Source organism: Spermophilus citellus (assembly GCF_964194105.1).
Source record: "Spermophilus citellus genome assembly, chromosome: 18".
In the NCBI taxonomy this organism is placed as follows: Eukaryota; Metazoa; Chordata; class Mammalia; order Rodentia; family Sciuridae; genus Spermophilus; species Spermophilus citellus.
Window position 1 is genome coordinate 40,100,492 of NC_138200.1, and position 14,357 is coordinate 40,114,848.

Here is a 14,357-nt window from a genome sequence, read left to right on the forward strand (position 1 = left end):
GATAATAAAGATTAGGATGAGGAGGTGTTTTCTACTTCTATATTTTTAGTTTTTAAAACACTTGTTTCTATTGCTTTGATATTTTTTTAGCTTTCTGGTTGACCTGGAAGTTATTTTTGTTCTGAACAAAGAGGATATAAAGCTGCGTCTGCTCCCATTCATGGATTTAATTAGGCATGTTGCCCAATCTCTAATAAATCATGGGTTTAGTTTTTCTTTGTTAAGGTAGTCGGAGGCCTTCAGGCATGAGTGACTTATAAAAATGTACTTTCATCGTTGGGGATGAATTATCATCCTGATATTGTCAATCATTCAATAATTTTATATCCCCAAAGCTCTCCCTCAGTTGTTTTGTATTACACAAAGATGACATTTTATTCTCATATTTGTTCACAGACATGATTCACATTTTGCTATTTAGTACATAAGGAAAGCATTCTAAATTCAGCAATAGTGCCAGTTTGACTAAAAAAAAAGTTATTTTCCATATCCACAAAAATGTTAATCAGATTCTTGTTAGAACATGTGTAAGAACTGGTTTTCATTGTCACAGCTCTTGATGTCAGATTACTAAAATAATTTATGTTCTGTTGTGGGAACATGGGTGCACGCAGAACCTCCCCAATCACATGAGCACTTCTCAGCCCACACTTCTTCATAACACATAGAAATTATTTGTGTTTTGTGGTAACAAATGAATGGCAGGAACAGCAGAATTTCAATGTGGCCTTTCTTTATTTGATTAAACATATTCTCTATTTATTCTTTAAAAAAACTAATTTAAGTTAAACGGCAACAAACCATGATAATTTAGAAAACATGTTGAAACTGAGAGTGAAGAGAAATGTTCTCTACGTAAACCACACTGTAAACCATAAGACTTATTTTTGTCAACTGCTTCTCATGACAGTGGCTGGGAATTTGACATTTCTACTACAGTAGGCAAAAAAACATGTAAAATACACTCTCCCACATACCACATCACATCTCTATTTATATTTCCAAACTAAAAGCATTACCACCCCAAAAAGTGCTGAGTGTACTGCGTAGTTACACTAAAAGCTGTTAAGTTCATCCAAGCCTCACCTTGAACTGGAGTGTCTGTGTGGCAAGGCCGTTCCTGACAGCCCCTCACCCTAGTCACACTTAATGGATCATGCTTGGCTCACTGAGAGAGAACCATCATTTGTGAACCCAAAAGGTATGAACTTTTCAATGAACTCTGGTTAACACAAGACAAACACAAAAATATCCCAAGGGACTTCCATATATGATAGCACTCAATACTACTGACACACTTTGAAATGTGTCAGCAGCCATTGTGTGTGAAAATGAATGTTGTGAAAGTGTGCAAGAATTGAAGCTGAGTATTTTAAAACCAGAAGAGAAGTCTTTGATATTATATTCTAGTATACATGAACACAACAGAAACATGGCTAATTCTCTAATCTTATCTGAGACATACATTCTGTACCAATGAATAGCTCTCAGAAGTTTCCTAATAAAAACTTCCCCTCTTTACTTGAAGATCCTAAGAAGTCAGTGCAATCCAGTTCTTTTCCCTATAGAAAGGGTATTTACTTTGGGATGTAACATTTTAAAACAATAATACAAACCTCCTGGGAGAATACCACAATAAATGTCTCAAAAACCACTCAGTTAATCCCAGGGTATAATCTGGCTGTTTTAAATTACTGGAGGGAATATTATGGGCCTTAATGACACTGTAACTGCATAAAGCCAAAGAAAGCTAGAAAGAGAGGCCAAAAAGATGAGCTCAGAGCCAGCTGAAGTGACAACAAACATGTGGTTGTTTACTAGGATTGGAGAGGTTTTGTCTGCAGATGTTTGTGGTCTCTAGAAGGTTCCAGAGGAATGAGCTGTTAGGAAGATTTGCAGAGTTTGATGAGAACAAGCTTCTCCTTGGAGATGGCAGGCCCCAGGACAGGGAGGCTCAATGGTAGAGACAGAATTTATAGATTTCTGTGGTCAGATCATACTCTACTGGTCCCGCAATGTACATCAACAAATTAATATTGTATGGATGTCATTTCAAAGCCTCCTAAAGACGAGAGTCATTATTGAAGCCATTAGAGCACAGATGGTTCAAACTATATGCAGAAATTCATACTTGCATTTTTGCATTATAGCTGCTTTTTTTTTCCTGTTGAACTGTAATGAATTGTCTCATAATCTATTCCATCTTCTTGCCATTAGCAGGCTTTGAATGTTCACAAATAGGAGCAAAGAACTCATTTTCCAGAGCTTTAATCACACAAAGAGGGAATGCCTAATTCTCTAAATGAAATGGTCTGTGATCACTGAAGCAGAGATTTAATATATCACGGCAAATTAGGTAGATTTTAATAAATTACTTATCTCCCTGAATACTTTACATATGCTTAAGAAGGAACATAGCCTGTTTGCAAACAGTGAAAACCCACATCCTATAAAAATCCTTTGAAGAAAATGACAAATAAAAAAGTAAATTAAAAAATGAAATGCATTATATCCTAGACCTCTAGAGACAATTCCTTTGCAGCATTGATTCACAGCTCCATTAAAAATATCAATTAAATCCTTCAGTGAGATTGGGTAAAAGCTAGAAAATTAACTTTCTGAGCTGCTTTTTGAGGATCTGGTTATCCAGATACACCCCAGCATTGTCTAAGCTTGATGTAAATTTAAAAAAATGATAAAAAGATACTCCTTTCAGGTCTAACTAAGCGTATCGGAATTTGAGTCACACTTTAAATAATTTCTATATCATGAGCTAAGTTTTCAAAGTGTAAATTTCACATCCATCTATCCATCATTTTTCTTTATACACATACATCCCTGGGTCCCCTATCACCCAATACGAATACATGAAAATAATACAAATAGGAAGAACTATAATTTTTAAGAAAGAAAGACAAAAAACTTGCAGTAATTTAGTAAGTTAGTGCCAAGTCTCCTTCTTTATATTTAATTGATAGAAACTGCATGCATCAAAGAAAATGCATACTGAGCTTTAATGTGCATAAAATGGATATTAGCATTTTAAAGAGAAAGATTAACACATTAATCCAAGTAATTTTCATATATTGCTTCTAATAAAATCTTCACAGTATAAAACTCTTAATGAGGCTAATCATAAGCATTCCATTTAGTGGGACGATTAGGGATAACATAAAAGTATCTTCTCTTTCATAGGTTTTCTAAGATTTATGTTTTTGCTTATTAAAAATGGGAATTGCACTTCAGTTCTTCATAAGAAAATGTTGAAAATGCAAATAGGCTTTCTCATGCTATCATGAGGTATAAATTATTGAGAAGGTGCTGCCCATTGTGGAGAGCTGAAGTCCTGAGGGGCAGCAGTCAGGGGAAGGAGGGAATAGCAAAATAAACAAATGAAAAACTATACAAAACTTGAACATTTCAAACCCAGGATTCCTGCTTCCCTGCTCCCCATGAATTATAGATTATACAAACCAGAGTAATTACACACAATCTCATCCAGAAACTTCAAGTGAGCATTTACTCAGAAGTAGGAGATGCCTCTGGAGCAGGTCCTTTTAAGACTCCTAGTCCTTTGCATTGCTCGTAGACAGACTGTAGGGCATGGAGAGCTTCAACTGTTACCTTGAGCTTGCCAATACCTACACCATCTGCTCGTGCATCAAAAACTAGGGAGAAAAGAGCAGAAAAGTGTTAGTGTCATTCATCAGATGTTTCTTGAGAGAAGTAGCTGAAACAGTAGTTGAGAAGATGAAAAGAGCTCTTGTAAAAGCCTAAAATTCACTGGCATCTCAGAAATCTAAAACATAAAGCTTCTCTTTGAAGATGTGCAATTTAGATATGTTGCATGTACATACTGTTTGTGGAGCTCAAACTAACGATCTAACCCTAAAGTTCACCTAGTGAAAAAGCTTCTGGACGATTCCCACACAGAATCGAAATTTCTAAGCGAGTAAGAAATGAAAGGTCTAAAAAGGACTAAAATATGATGACAAAGTAGATCTGTTTTAATGTCCAGTATAATAACAAATTTCAGAATGCAAACCACTGTAAAGAGGTCACATGATTGTGATTTGAACTGGTTATTTACCTTTCCAAAGAAAACATTTCATTTAAAGTATATTCTACATGAATTTAGGAAAAGTCAAATCGGTAGTCCCAGCAATCTTAAGTCTATGGAATGGCTCCAAAGGCCCAGGAACTTTTTGAATGTATACTGGCTTTTCTCAGCAGAGGGACCACTGCTTTGAGTGGTGCCCAAAAGTAGGCCACTGGACTTCTCCAAGCTTGACCCTGTAGGATGCTGATTCAACACTCTGTGGACAATGACCTAGTAGTCCAAGGCCAGAATCCTAGATTTTGTAAGTTTCACAACACTTATGAGTCTTTGTACTTCCTGTTTATATTCCTTGAACTTTAATAACTTCTTGTACGTGCGTTTCTGCAGTATTTGGAATCAAACCCAAAAGGGTTCTATTAAGCTACATCCCAACCCTTTTTATTTTGAGATAATATCTCACTAAGTTGCCCAGACTGGTTTTGAATTTGTGATCCTCCTGCCTTAGCCTCTCAGGTAGCTGGGATTATAGACATGTACTCCTGTGCACGACGTGTGTGTGTGTGTGTGTGTGTGTGTGTGTATGTGTGTGCTCACACGCGCGTGCGTTTGTTTTAAGAGATGGGATTTTGCTAAGCTGCCCAGGCTGGCCTTGAACTCCTGGATTCAAGTCATTCTCCTGCCCCAGCCTCCTTATAGCTGGGTCCTCAGGCTGTGCCACTGCATTCAGCTCTGAGTGTATTTTAATTTCAAGAAAATCTGTAAGGAGGCCTTCAAGCTAAACTTGGTACACGAGGGCTTAGGTGGAGAAAGAGCAGCTGGGAGCACAGTGGTACAAATGGTCCCAGCTCACTCTCCCGAGTTTTCACCTCTCCTTTGGGACTGCTCACTTCTAAGTGACAGATGACAAGGCATTAAGATCCTGACCTGACCCAGTACCCAATCTTTCGGCTTGTTCCCAAAATGTGGTCATAACAATCACTGTGTCAGTCCATTTTTGTCACTTGTCTCACAGGAAGAGAAGGTGGGTTGCTAAACAGAATCGATTGGAAAAACAGAGATCAAGAATATAAAGCAGAGATAGTTTTAGTCACTTTTGTCTGACTCCCTTGATCCTGTGAATCCTTAATGGGATTGGGATAAATATTTTATTTTCCTCTCCTCTTTTTCTTCAGTGCCAAAGTTATGAGCAACTGCCAAAGGTTAGCAATGTATACTTTGGAGGGATTTCCCAGAACAGTCTTCCAATCTTGTTATTTGGTGAATTTGGTTAGTTATTTGGATAAATTCTAACTTTTGAGCACTTGACACATATCCAGGACAAGCAGCTCCATGTAGGAACCAATGCATGGCACTTAAGAGGTGCTCAATTAAGTGTATGCTGAATGCATGAGCCAGGAAGTAAACAAGCTAGGGACATCTTTTCAGAGACAGTTCTAACTTAACAAATGAGATTGGAATCAATCTTTACTTTTTATTTTTATTTTTTTTGGGAATTTCTCCATTTATTGTAAATAGCTCAGGCCTTCTCTGACTATGACTGTCAAAAGTCTGTTAACTACTTATTTATTTATTTTTTAAAATTGCATTGCTGGGGCTCTAACCACTGGTAGCACTCTATCAGTGAGCTATGTCTCTAGTTTCTTAGTAAAAGTCTGATTCATAAAGTACAATTCTTCCAGCATGTTGTCAGTATGTCATATAGGAAGAGAAGGTAGGAATGAAACACTGTTGGGTGTCATACCTGGTGAAATGACAACTTGAGAGAGCAGATTTTGTCAGGAAGCCCCTACTTCTGTTGAATCCTGGTGGGGAATGAGTGAGCAAACCTACTTGGTTGCTAGAGGGACTAAATCACTGGGCTGTAACATTGAATTACAGAGAAAACTCGAGAAAGAGACTACCTTAATCACTCTTAAGGCTGAAGTGCCGTAGCTGACATGAGACTTCCATGAACAATGTCAGCAGCAACAACGAAACTCAACTTTTTTCACCTTCTCACCCCATACTAAAAAAATGAATACTTCCTTGTGAAATAATTATTTTAAAATTTTATCCGTTTAAAGGAAAGCAGAGGGCGAGGGCAAGGGGAGGGATATAGGGGGACATTAGTTGGTGTTGCAAAGGACTCAGTTGATGTGACTCAGCTCCCTTGTAGCCAGCACAGAGGTTTTAATAAAGAGTTTGGACTTTAGCAGTTGTTGGTTGTGCAAACTGAGCAACACTTCCACTCATACCATCGATATTTTGCTCAATGATGTCTCTCCCTTTCTGAAACATGTCAGCGAGGTCAACATGAGCAACGCCGATGTCCTCACACTCCAGATCCTGCTCATCCTCTGGGGGGTCGGTGACAACGGTGAAACGAACACTGAGGACAGAGGACAGAGAAAATCACCACCAAGTGAGAAGTCTCTAAGAAACAAAACTGCCACTAGGTATGAAATCCAGACATTTCCAATGATCTCAATAAAAGAAAGTTACAGCAGGTTAGTTAAGTTCTTAAATGAACTATTAGAATTGTTATAGTATACCTAACCTTCAGCCGAATGTTAATCCACTTTCTAAGCACTAAATGGCATTTATCTCTAGAATCTAAGACAAAGAGAAAGACGGGATGTTTGGTCTATTCTGCAACGTCTAATCATATATATGTGTGTATATATTTTGGTACAGGGTATTGAACCCAGGGTGCTTTATCACTGAGCTACATATTCCCACCCCCTACCCCTACCCCTTTAAAAAAAAGTTTGAGACAGGGTCTTGCTTAGGGCCTCACTAAATTGCTGAGTCTGGCTTCATAATTTACAATCTTTATGCCTCAGCTTCCTGAGTTGCTTACAGGCATGTGCCACTGTGCCTGGGTCTGATAATGTTTTGGTATCTTAACTTTTAAGACTAAAAAGATGAAGTGAATAAAGACCATGAGGTTACATGATCAGCATTTTCTACAGAAAAAAAAAATGTCCCATTTTCTTTAGCAATGCACAACCTCTGGAGTTGGTACTAAGTAATTTAACCAATTGTGTGTGTTCTACAAAATGTAGGGATCATGCTCCCTGGGCAACATTCTGAACCATGTTAGATAAATGTTGTAGCTCTGCCCAACAGCTATATCAAATGTTTGTATTACTTAGCAATCTCTTGACTTACCATCATAGAATCCAAGTTTTATTTTACTTTTAGACACATAATTGTAGGGTTCTGATGGAACTGATTTGAATTAGTGGCTTGTGTTGAGGCCAAACACACTTGGATTGACCAAATGACAGGAATTTACAGTTAAGTACTCTTTTGATATGTCTTGGCAGCATAGCTTAAACCACGGATGCTTGTAAACTTTACCATCTTAAACTTTCGAAATGTATCTATCCCAAATCAGAAACAAAACAAGAAACATAAAAATCCAAGTCTCTGAGAAATCATGCCTTGAAAAATACAAATAAAATCCTTTCCAAATGCTTATAGGTAAACATGACAATATTTTTAACCAATTTCCCGAAGATAAACATTCAGCTTTTCATTTCTTTATGAAGTTTCTGTTTTTAGCTAGCAATATTTTGATTAGAAAATAGAAATCCCTAAGTCACAATCAAAGTTAACACTTATTCACACAATGACTATGAAGAGTACAGACCCAGGCTTTCCAAGTGGGTAAAATGTATATTTTATATAATATATAAAATAGAGGGATTAATAAGATGGCATGGTTTAGGGCACCCATTCTTGGTTCACATTCCTGCTTTTCTACTGTGTGACTTTTGACAAATTATTTAATCTCTGATTTCAGTTTCTTTAGTTGTGTAATGGGGATAATTATACCTATTTTGTAGGGTTCTTGGAGGATAGATGAGAAGATATGAGTAAACTGTGATTGAAACATAGTAAACATTGGATAAATGTTTGTCCTTTTATTATTCCTATTTAAAATCTAGCAGAGCAGCTTTAGCTTCTATATTTGTAGGGAAGAGAAAGGAGTTGGCATGAGAAAAGCTTGTTTAAATTAAAAAGTTAGTCAGATTTCCAAATTATACATTGGCTATATCACTCATTTAAACAAAATGACTGAAGATCACAGAATTTGTCCTAAAATGAACGTGATTGGAAGGCAAGGAATTAGAAATGACAACTGATACAGATTTTACAACACAAACTTATGCAGACACAGAGGCTACCAAGATTGCAGGAATGTTGTGCTGTTTTCATGTATTTTAAGTATCTTTAACAAAAATTTTATTTCCTTATTTTTTAGTATTAAGAATTTTAAACCAGGGTTGTTTTACTATAGCCACATCCATCATCCTTTTAATTTTTGAGTCAGGGTCTTGCTAAATTGCTTAGGGTCCAAGTTGCTGAGGCTGGTCAGCCTCCTCAGTCTCTGAGATAACAATCATGTGCCACCATGGCTGGTTATTTCATGTATCTTTATATCTGATAAATTTTAACCTCACATTTAAGAATTATATCTACACCACTTTACAAATGCAGGCTGTTACCTCCGTTGAACAGAAAATAGAGAAATCTGAGAGAAAATGAGAAAAAAGAAAATGTTCCCAATTCTAGAGAAAGGGCTAGAAGTGTAAAAATGAAACATTTCTGCCTTTATATAGAGAGCAAAATAAGATAGCAAAAATAAAATTGTTAAACTGTAAAGTTAAGCTCAAAAAGGAGGAAAGTTCACTGGAACAATCTTAAAGGTAAAAACAGTTTGGCCACACTATGTGCACACAGACACCTTACATCTTACCTCTGCTCTGCCAGAACAAAGAGGCAAGACCTGTTCTGCGTCCCCAAGAGGCTCCCAGGCTGAGGACCTGGCTGTGCACATAAGTGGAGCAGGTGGCAGTCCCCAGTGGAGGTGAGCGCATCGTGCTCCGCAGCTGCTCCTCCTCTCCCTCCTGAGACTGTCTTGACAGAGAACAGCCTTGCTAACTGTCCTCCTGGTCCTAGGACGCCCACTGCATGTTACTTCCTGCCTGGAATCCCCTTGGCCTGGGATGGTCCTTCCTGGGCGCTTGTGCAGTAACTGGGTCCTCTCACCCTTCCTAAATCAGCTTGAATGTCACCTCTTTGGATTTGCCATTACTGTTATTTTCTCTTAGCATTTAACTTTTTAAATTCTCTATTACTAATTGTCACAATATGTAATTGGTTTACTTGTTTACTTGTTATCATAGCCTGTCTTCCTCAGTGGTGGATCTGCTCAATAGAATACTGCTACAGAGAAAAACTAAAACTAAAAGAACCGAGTCAGTGTCAAACCAATAAGTTCAAGTAAATCATTCTCAAGTCCGATCTCCATATGTTACCTCTCTTTCAAGGTGTCACTTGTAAATTCCAATTATAGTGCAGGGCAGTGTGAAAGGTGCTATAAACAATTCGTGCAATGTCTCTAAGTTTAGACATGTCCAGGAGGACTGGAAGACTTCTCTTACTGTGGCTTTGTAAGTTACCACCAGTTTGGACCAGGGCTGCAGTCGGAGGGAGTGAGCCATCATAAACCTGGAGCTACTTGAAGTAATGTGAAGTAACATGACCTCTGAGTACTTAGAAAAGTTGAGAACATGCACTGGAACAATAATGGGCTTTGGCCCTGGAGAAACTAAATGTCACTCTTATTTTCCTTAGGAGGGTAGAGGCCATCCTCTCCCAGGAAGGTCAGCACTCCAAGTGCTCACTCAACAGTTGTGAGCTCAGGATCAGTCCCGTGGCACCTGTGACACCTCTCTCAGTTTTGCTAAAAAAGAACACAAATGTTTATGTCTCTGTGGGGAGGTGTTTGGACATTTCTTAGAGAAGCAGGGGGCGTCATCACAGTTACTATGGACTTTTTTCTTTTTATCTATTATGGTATAAACAAGTGGGTCTTCTGAGCAAAGGCAAGTTTGAAAGGAAAGTATCTGCCTTTTAAAAATAATTAAAAACCTCCCACATGTTTGAAGAAACAAAGTCATTTTCCCTCAAGGAGTAGTGTCACTTACAACATGCTCTATCATTCCAGAAACAATAAGGACACAGAGAAGACAAGGGACTAAAGAGACTACTAAGCCTGGTCCAGGATTGGCACATGGGGACAGAGCTCAACCCTATCAGTGATGGCTGGGCTTGGTGGCTTAGCTGCCTTGTGGACCTGGGGGGGAGCAAAGTGAGGTTGGTGACCTGCTGGGATACCTCTGGGAGACTGGGGGTTTATGGGGGGTATTGAAAGAAGCTGAAAAATGGGAACTAGACAAGTCAAACTGGAGTGATTAGAATCCTGGACAAAGTGGAGCCTCGTACTTCAAGAAGCCAACGAGAAAGGTACTCTTAGATCCCGAGAGCTAAGAATTCCAGTCTGTCTTCTTGAAACAGAAGAGAAAATACTAGATTAGAAGCTCTTTTGAAGAATATAGTGTCTTTTTTTGTTTTAAGGTTTTTTTTTTTTTAATTTAATGGACCTTTATTTTATTTATTTATATGTGGTGCTGAGGATCGAACCCAGTGCCTCACACATGCCAGGGAAGTGTGCTACCACTGAGCCACAACCCCAGCCCCAAACATAGCGTCTTTAACATTCACTTTCTCTTTCTCAGATGAGCATCATTTTTGAGGCTATGGAATCTCGGGGTCACAAAGGCAAGGAAAAGAGGAGAATGGACTGATAAAGGGTCTACCCAGGCAAAGGGAGAGGAGCCAGAAAAACAGTGGTGAAACAGCTCAGGGGCTGACATGGATTGAGCTCACCCAGAAAATATTAACTTCTTAAGATCAGCCTTTTCCTTATGAAAAGGATTTATTTACTCTACTAACCAGAATTGCAAAGTGTCCTATTCAAATAAAAAAAGGCATCTGGAAAATAATATGAATTATTAAACAAGATAGTAAGATTCAAGTCAGTCTGAAAGGCTGATGAGCTGTTCAAAATGCTACTGCTTAACAATGAAGGCAGTGGACACTTACTGCGTACTGTGTGTCAGGTGCTGTTCTGTCTGTGTTACACACATCTCATCTAGTCCTCATAGCAACCCTAGACAGCATCATCATCATCTCCATTTTACAGATGAAGAGAATGAAGCACAGGAGGCTGAGTAATTTGTCCAAGGTCAGACAGCAAGTAGGGGATGGAACAGAAATTTAAACCCCAGCCTGTGGTGTTTCCTTCAACCCGTTGAGTCCTTTACAGTTACACTTGTATGGCAACGTGATACTTTCTACATACTACACAGCGTTCTGGTCTTCAAAGCACTTGGCATCCCCACAGTTGGTCAGTCTGTCTGATAGGCAGGGCCACTGGAGATAAGAGACCCAGGGAGATAAGAGACCCAAAGAAGTCATGAACTCCACTCATGCACACAGAGTGAGTCAGAGAACCCATATGTTCTGATTTCTCATCTTTGCTTCCTTCCCTTTTTTAAACCACATCATGCTAAAGAGATCTACTTTATATAAAACATAAGATAATTCAAACTTCTTAAATATACCTTCTATTAGGCATTTCTTGGTTTTGTAGTATAGCTTTTAAGATGTCTCTCTTTGCTTGGTTGTTTTCCTCATCCACGTAGATCACTATATCAAAAGAAAAAAATGCACAAGAAGAAGTCACTCAGGAATATGCTACATTAGGACATTCTGTATTTTTATAAATACCTGTTTTTAAAGACACAAGTTATGCCACCTTGCTTGTATGCCTGGGAAAAGAAAACAGCTCCAGAAACCAGAATCAAGTCTGAATAGTCATGTGATCTGATGTCATGTCACTGGCAGGTTTATGTGCACACTGTCAGAAAAGATACAAGCAACATCTAAGAGTGCCACATCACTGTCACTGCCTGTTAATGGCACTGGCAGTCATGACAGTAAAAGCCAGTGGTCTTTATTGCTTTGTATTTGAGGGATTTACTGCATTTTCTTTCACCCAAGAAGCGAGTGATAATGATAATGTATGGCAGAGTGCTTGTCCTTTCTGACAGCCTCAGTAATTTAATCCTCCTCTCCTGCCACAACATGCAATAAAAGAGGCATCTAGTGTACTGGGCTGAGGAAACCCACGGCTGACGTGTGCTGGTGTGTGGGTGGAGGGTACAGGAGAGAAGAGTGGAGGAAGGGGAGAGGCTTTTTAGGGTGCCAAGTTGTCTTTGGTTTTTAAGGTACATGCTGGCATACAGGAAGGTGGCCAGGTTCCACTTAGCTGCAACATGAGATTAGATCACTGATCTAAAGTACACCAGGAAGGAGGCGGTAAGCACTTGACATTGCAGGCAAGCTCTGCACTTTGGGAAGTGGCATTGTAGAGTGTGAACACTCCAATTTTCACCGATTATTTTTTCTCAGCCAGGCAGACTGAAGACATTTCTTTTTCAGCTGCCATTTTGGATGTAAAGTCTCCCCCGTGACCAGATCTCAATTTAGAGATTATCCCTGATCAAAAGTGCACATAGGGTGAAAGATACTATGACAATTCTAAAGCCAGTTTTCCTCAGGCTCTGCCAGGAACAAACAAATTCCATATTGGAAGTGTTTCCCCGGACAATTTCAGTTCCATTCCAAATTATGATAATATCAACTATTTTAATTGGCTCAGTTGAGCAAATGCTAACTGAGGGCTGAAGATGTGTCCAGTACCAAGGTAGGAACGTGGAGTGGGAGACATAAAGACGTCTGTGTAGGGGTGGGTGAGTGGTTTAAGAGAAATGAGAATCACTGACACACAGGTTAGTAAGCAAATCTGGAGAACAAAGGCCAAACAGTGACTCCTGGCACATTGCTTTTGGCATGACATCATATCAGTAAATGTGACCATATAGTCACATTTTTTATAGTTCACTGGGATTAACAGAAATCAATAAAGACAAAAGTTCAGAGAATTTTGTTTTACTTATCAAGGCCAAAAAGTCTTGTTAACAGACTAGTTTCACTAATGCTGGGAGGTATTATTTCATTTTTACAAGATGCTGGTAGACCGTGCTAAATAGCAATTTTTTTTTTCAAATGGGATTTTTTGTTTGTTAGTTTTTGCTGTTGATCACTATTTTAAGAAGTAGTATATGATATCCTTTTTTACTTCAGAGTTACAAGGCTTTTATGTCATACTAGTTTATATCATTTGAAGATAAGGGCAATCACAGTGATTAAAAAGGGGAAAAAAAGACTGAGTATCAACATCCACCATAAATAAAAAGTCTTTCAATCAAACCTAGACACTTTTGATGAATTTCAATGGCTTAAAACTTAAAAAAAATTGTGGTAAAATATATTTAACATTAACCATTTTTAAATGCTCAGTTCAGTAGCATGAGTTACATTTACCTTCTAGCTGCAACCATCACCAACCACAATCCAGCTCCAGAATTTTTTCATCATCTCAAATTGGGAACTCTGTACCTATTAAACAACAATTTCTCATTCCCCTCTCTCCTAGCCACCAACAACCACTCCTTTCCTTTTTAATGAATTTGACTAATATTGGTATTTCCATTAATTGGAATCATATAGTATTTATCTTTTGTATCTGGCTATTTCACTTAGCATTAATGCTGTAGCATATATCAAATAAAGACTGAGTAAACCGGGCTCAGTGGAACACCCCTGTATTCCCAGGGGGCTGAGGCAGGAGGATCACCAGTTCAAAGCCAGCCTCAGCAAAAGTGAGGTGCTAAGCAACTCTGGGAGACCCTGTCTCTAAAAAAAATATAAAATAGGGCTGGGGATATGACTTAGTGGTCGAGTGCCGCAGAGTTCAATCCCTGGTACACCCCACCAAAAAAAGACTAAATGATTTTCCATTGTCTGCATATACCATACATTTTGTTTATGTATTCATCTTGTAATAGACATCTGGGTTATTTCTAGCTTTTGGCTACTGTGAATAGTGCAACTGTGAGCAGAAGTGTACAAATATGTTTGTCTCAGAAGGTCAAGGGTTACATGTCTCTTTCGTATGAGGAAGCTAGAGAACAAAAAGAAAAAGAAAGGTGGGTGTGGATCTCCCAACATGAAAGGGAGATTTGTAGAAGGAAGGGACCAAGAGATGGAAGGCGGGGAGGGAGTGGGGGGAAGTGCTGGGGAGTGTTATTGGTCAAATTATATTTGTACAATGTGTGCACATACAATTATGCAACAACAAATCCCATCATTATGTACAACTATAATGTACCAATGTAAAATATGGAAAATAAAAAGGGTCAAATATAAATCACCAAACAACAACCAAAACAAACATTCAAACAAAAAACCAAATAAACATCTCTTTGCGTCCTTGCTCTCAATTTGCTTTAGTATTTTCCCAGAAGTGGAATTGCCAAACCATATGGTGAAACTTTAT

At 38.5% G+C, this 14,357-nt stretch overlaps 1 protein-coding gene across 1 annotated transcript in view; it reads right to left on the bottom strand.

Moving 5' to 3' along the window:
* Positions 1-696: 696 nt before the first annotated feature.
* Positions 697-14,357, bottom strand: part of RPGRIP1L (RPGRIP1 like) — a 101,508-nt gene continuing 87,847 nt past the window's right edge. The window contains exons 25-27 of the mRNA XM_081275883.1: positions 11,518-11,602; positions 6,295-6,428; positions 697-3,668 (exon numbers count right to left, since the gene is read on the bottom strand). Coding sequence (XP_081132009.1) covers positions 3,520-3,668; positions 6,295-6,428; positions 11,518-11,602 — 368 coding nt within the window. The 3' untranslated portion in view covers positions 697-3,519. The remainder of the gene's footprint in view (positions 3,669-6,294; positions 6,429-11,517; positions 11,603-14,357) is intronic.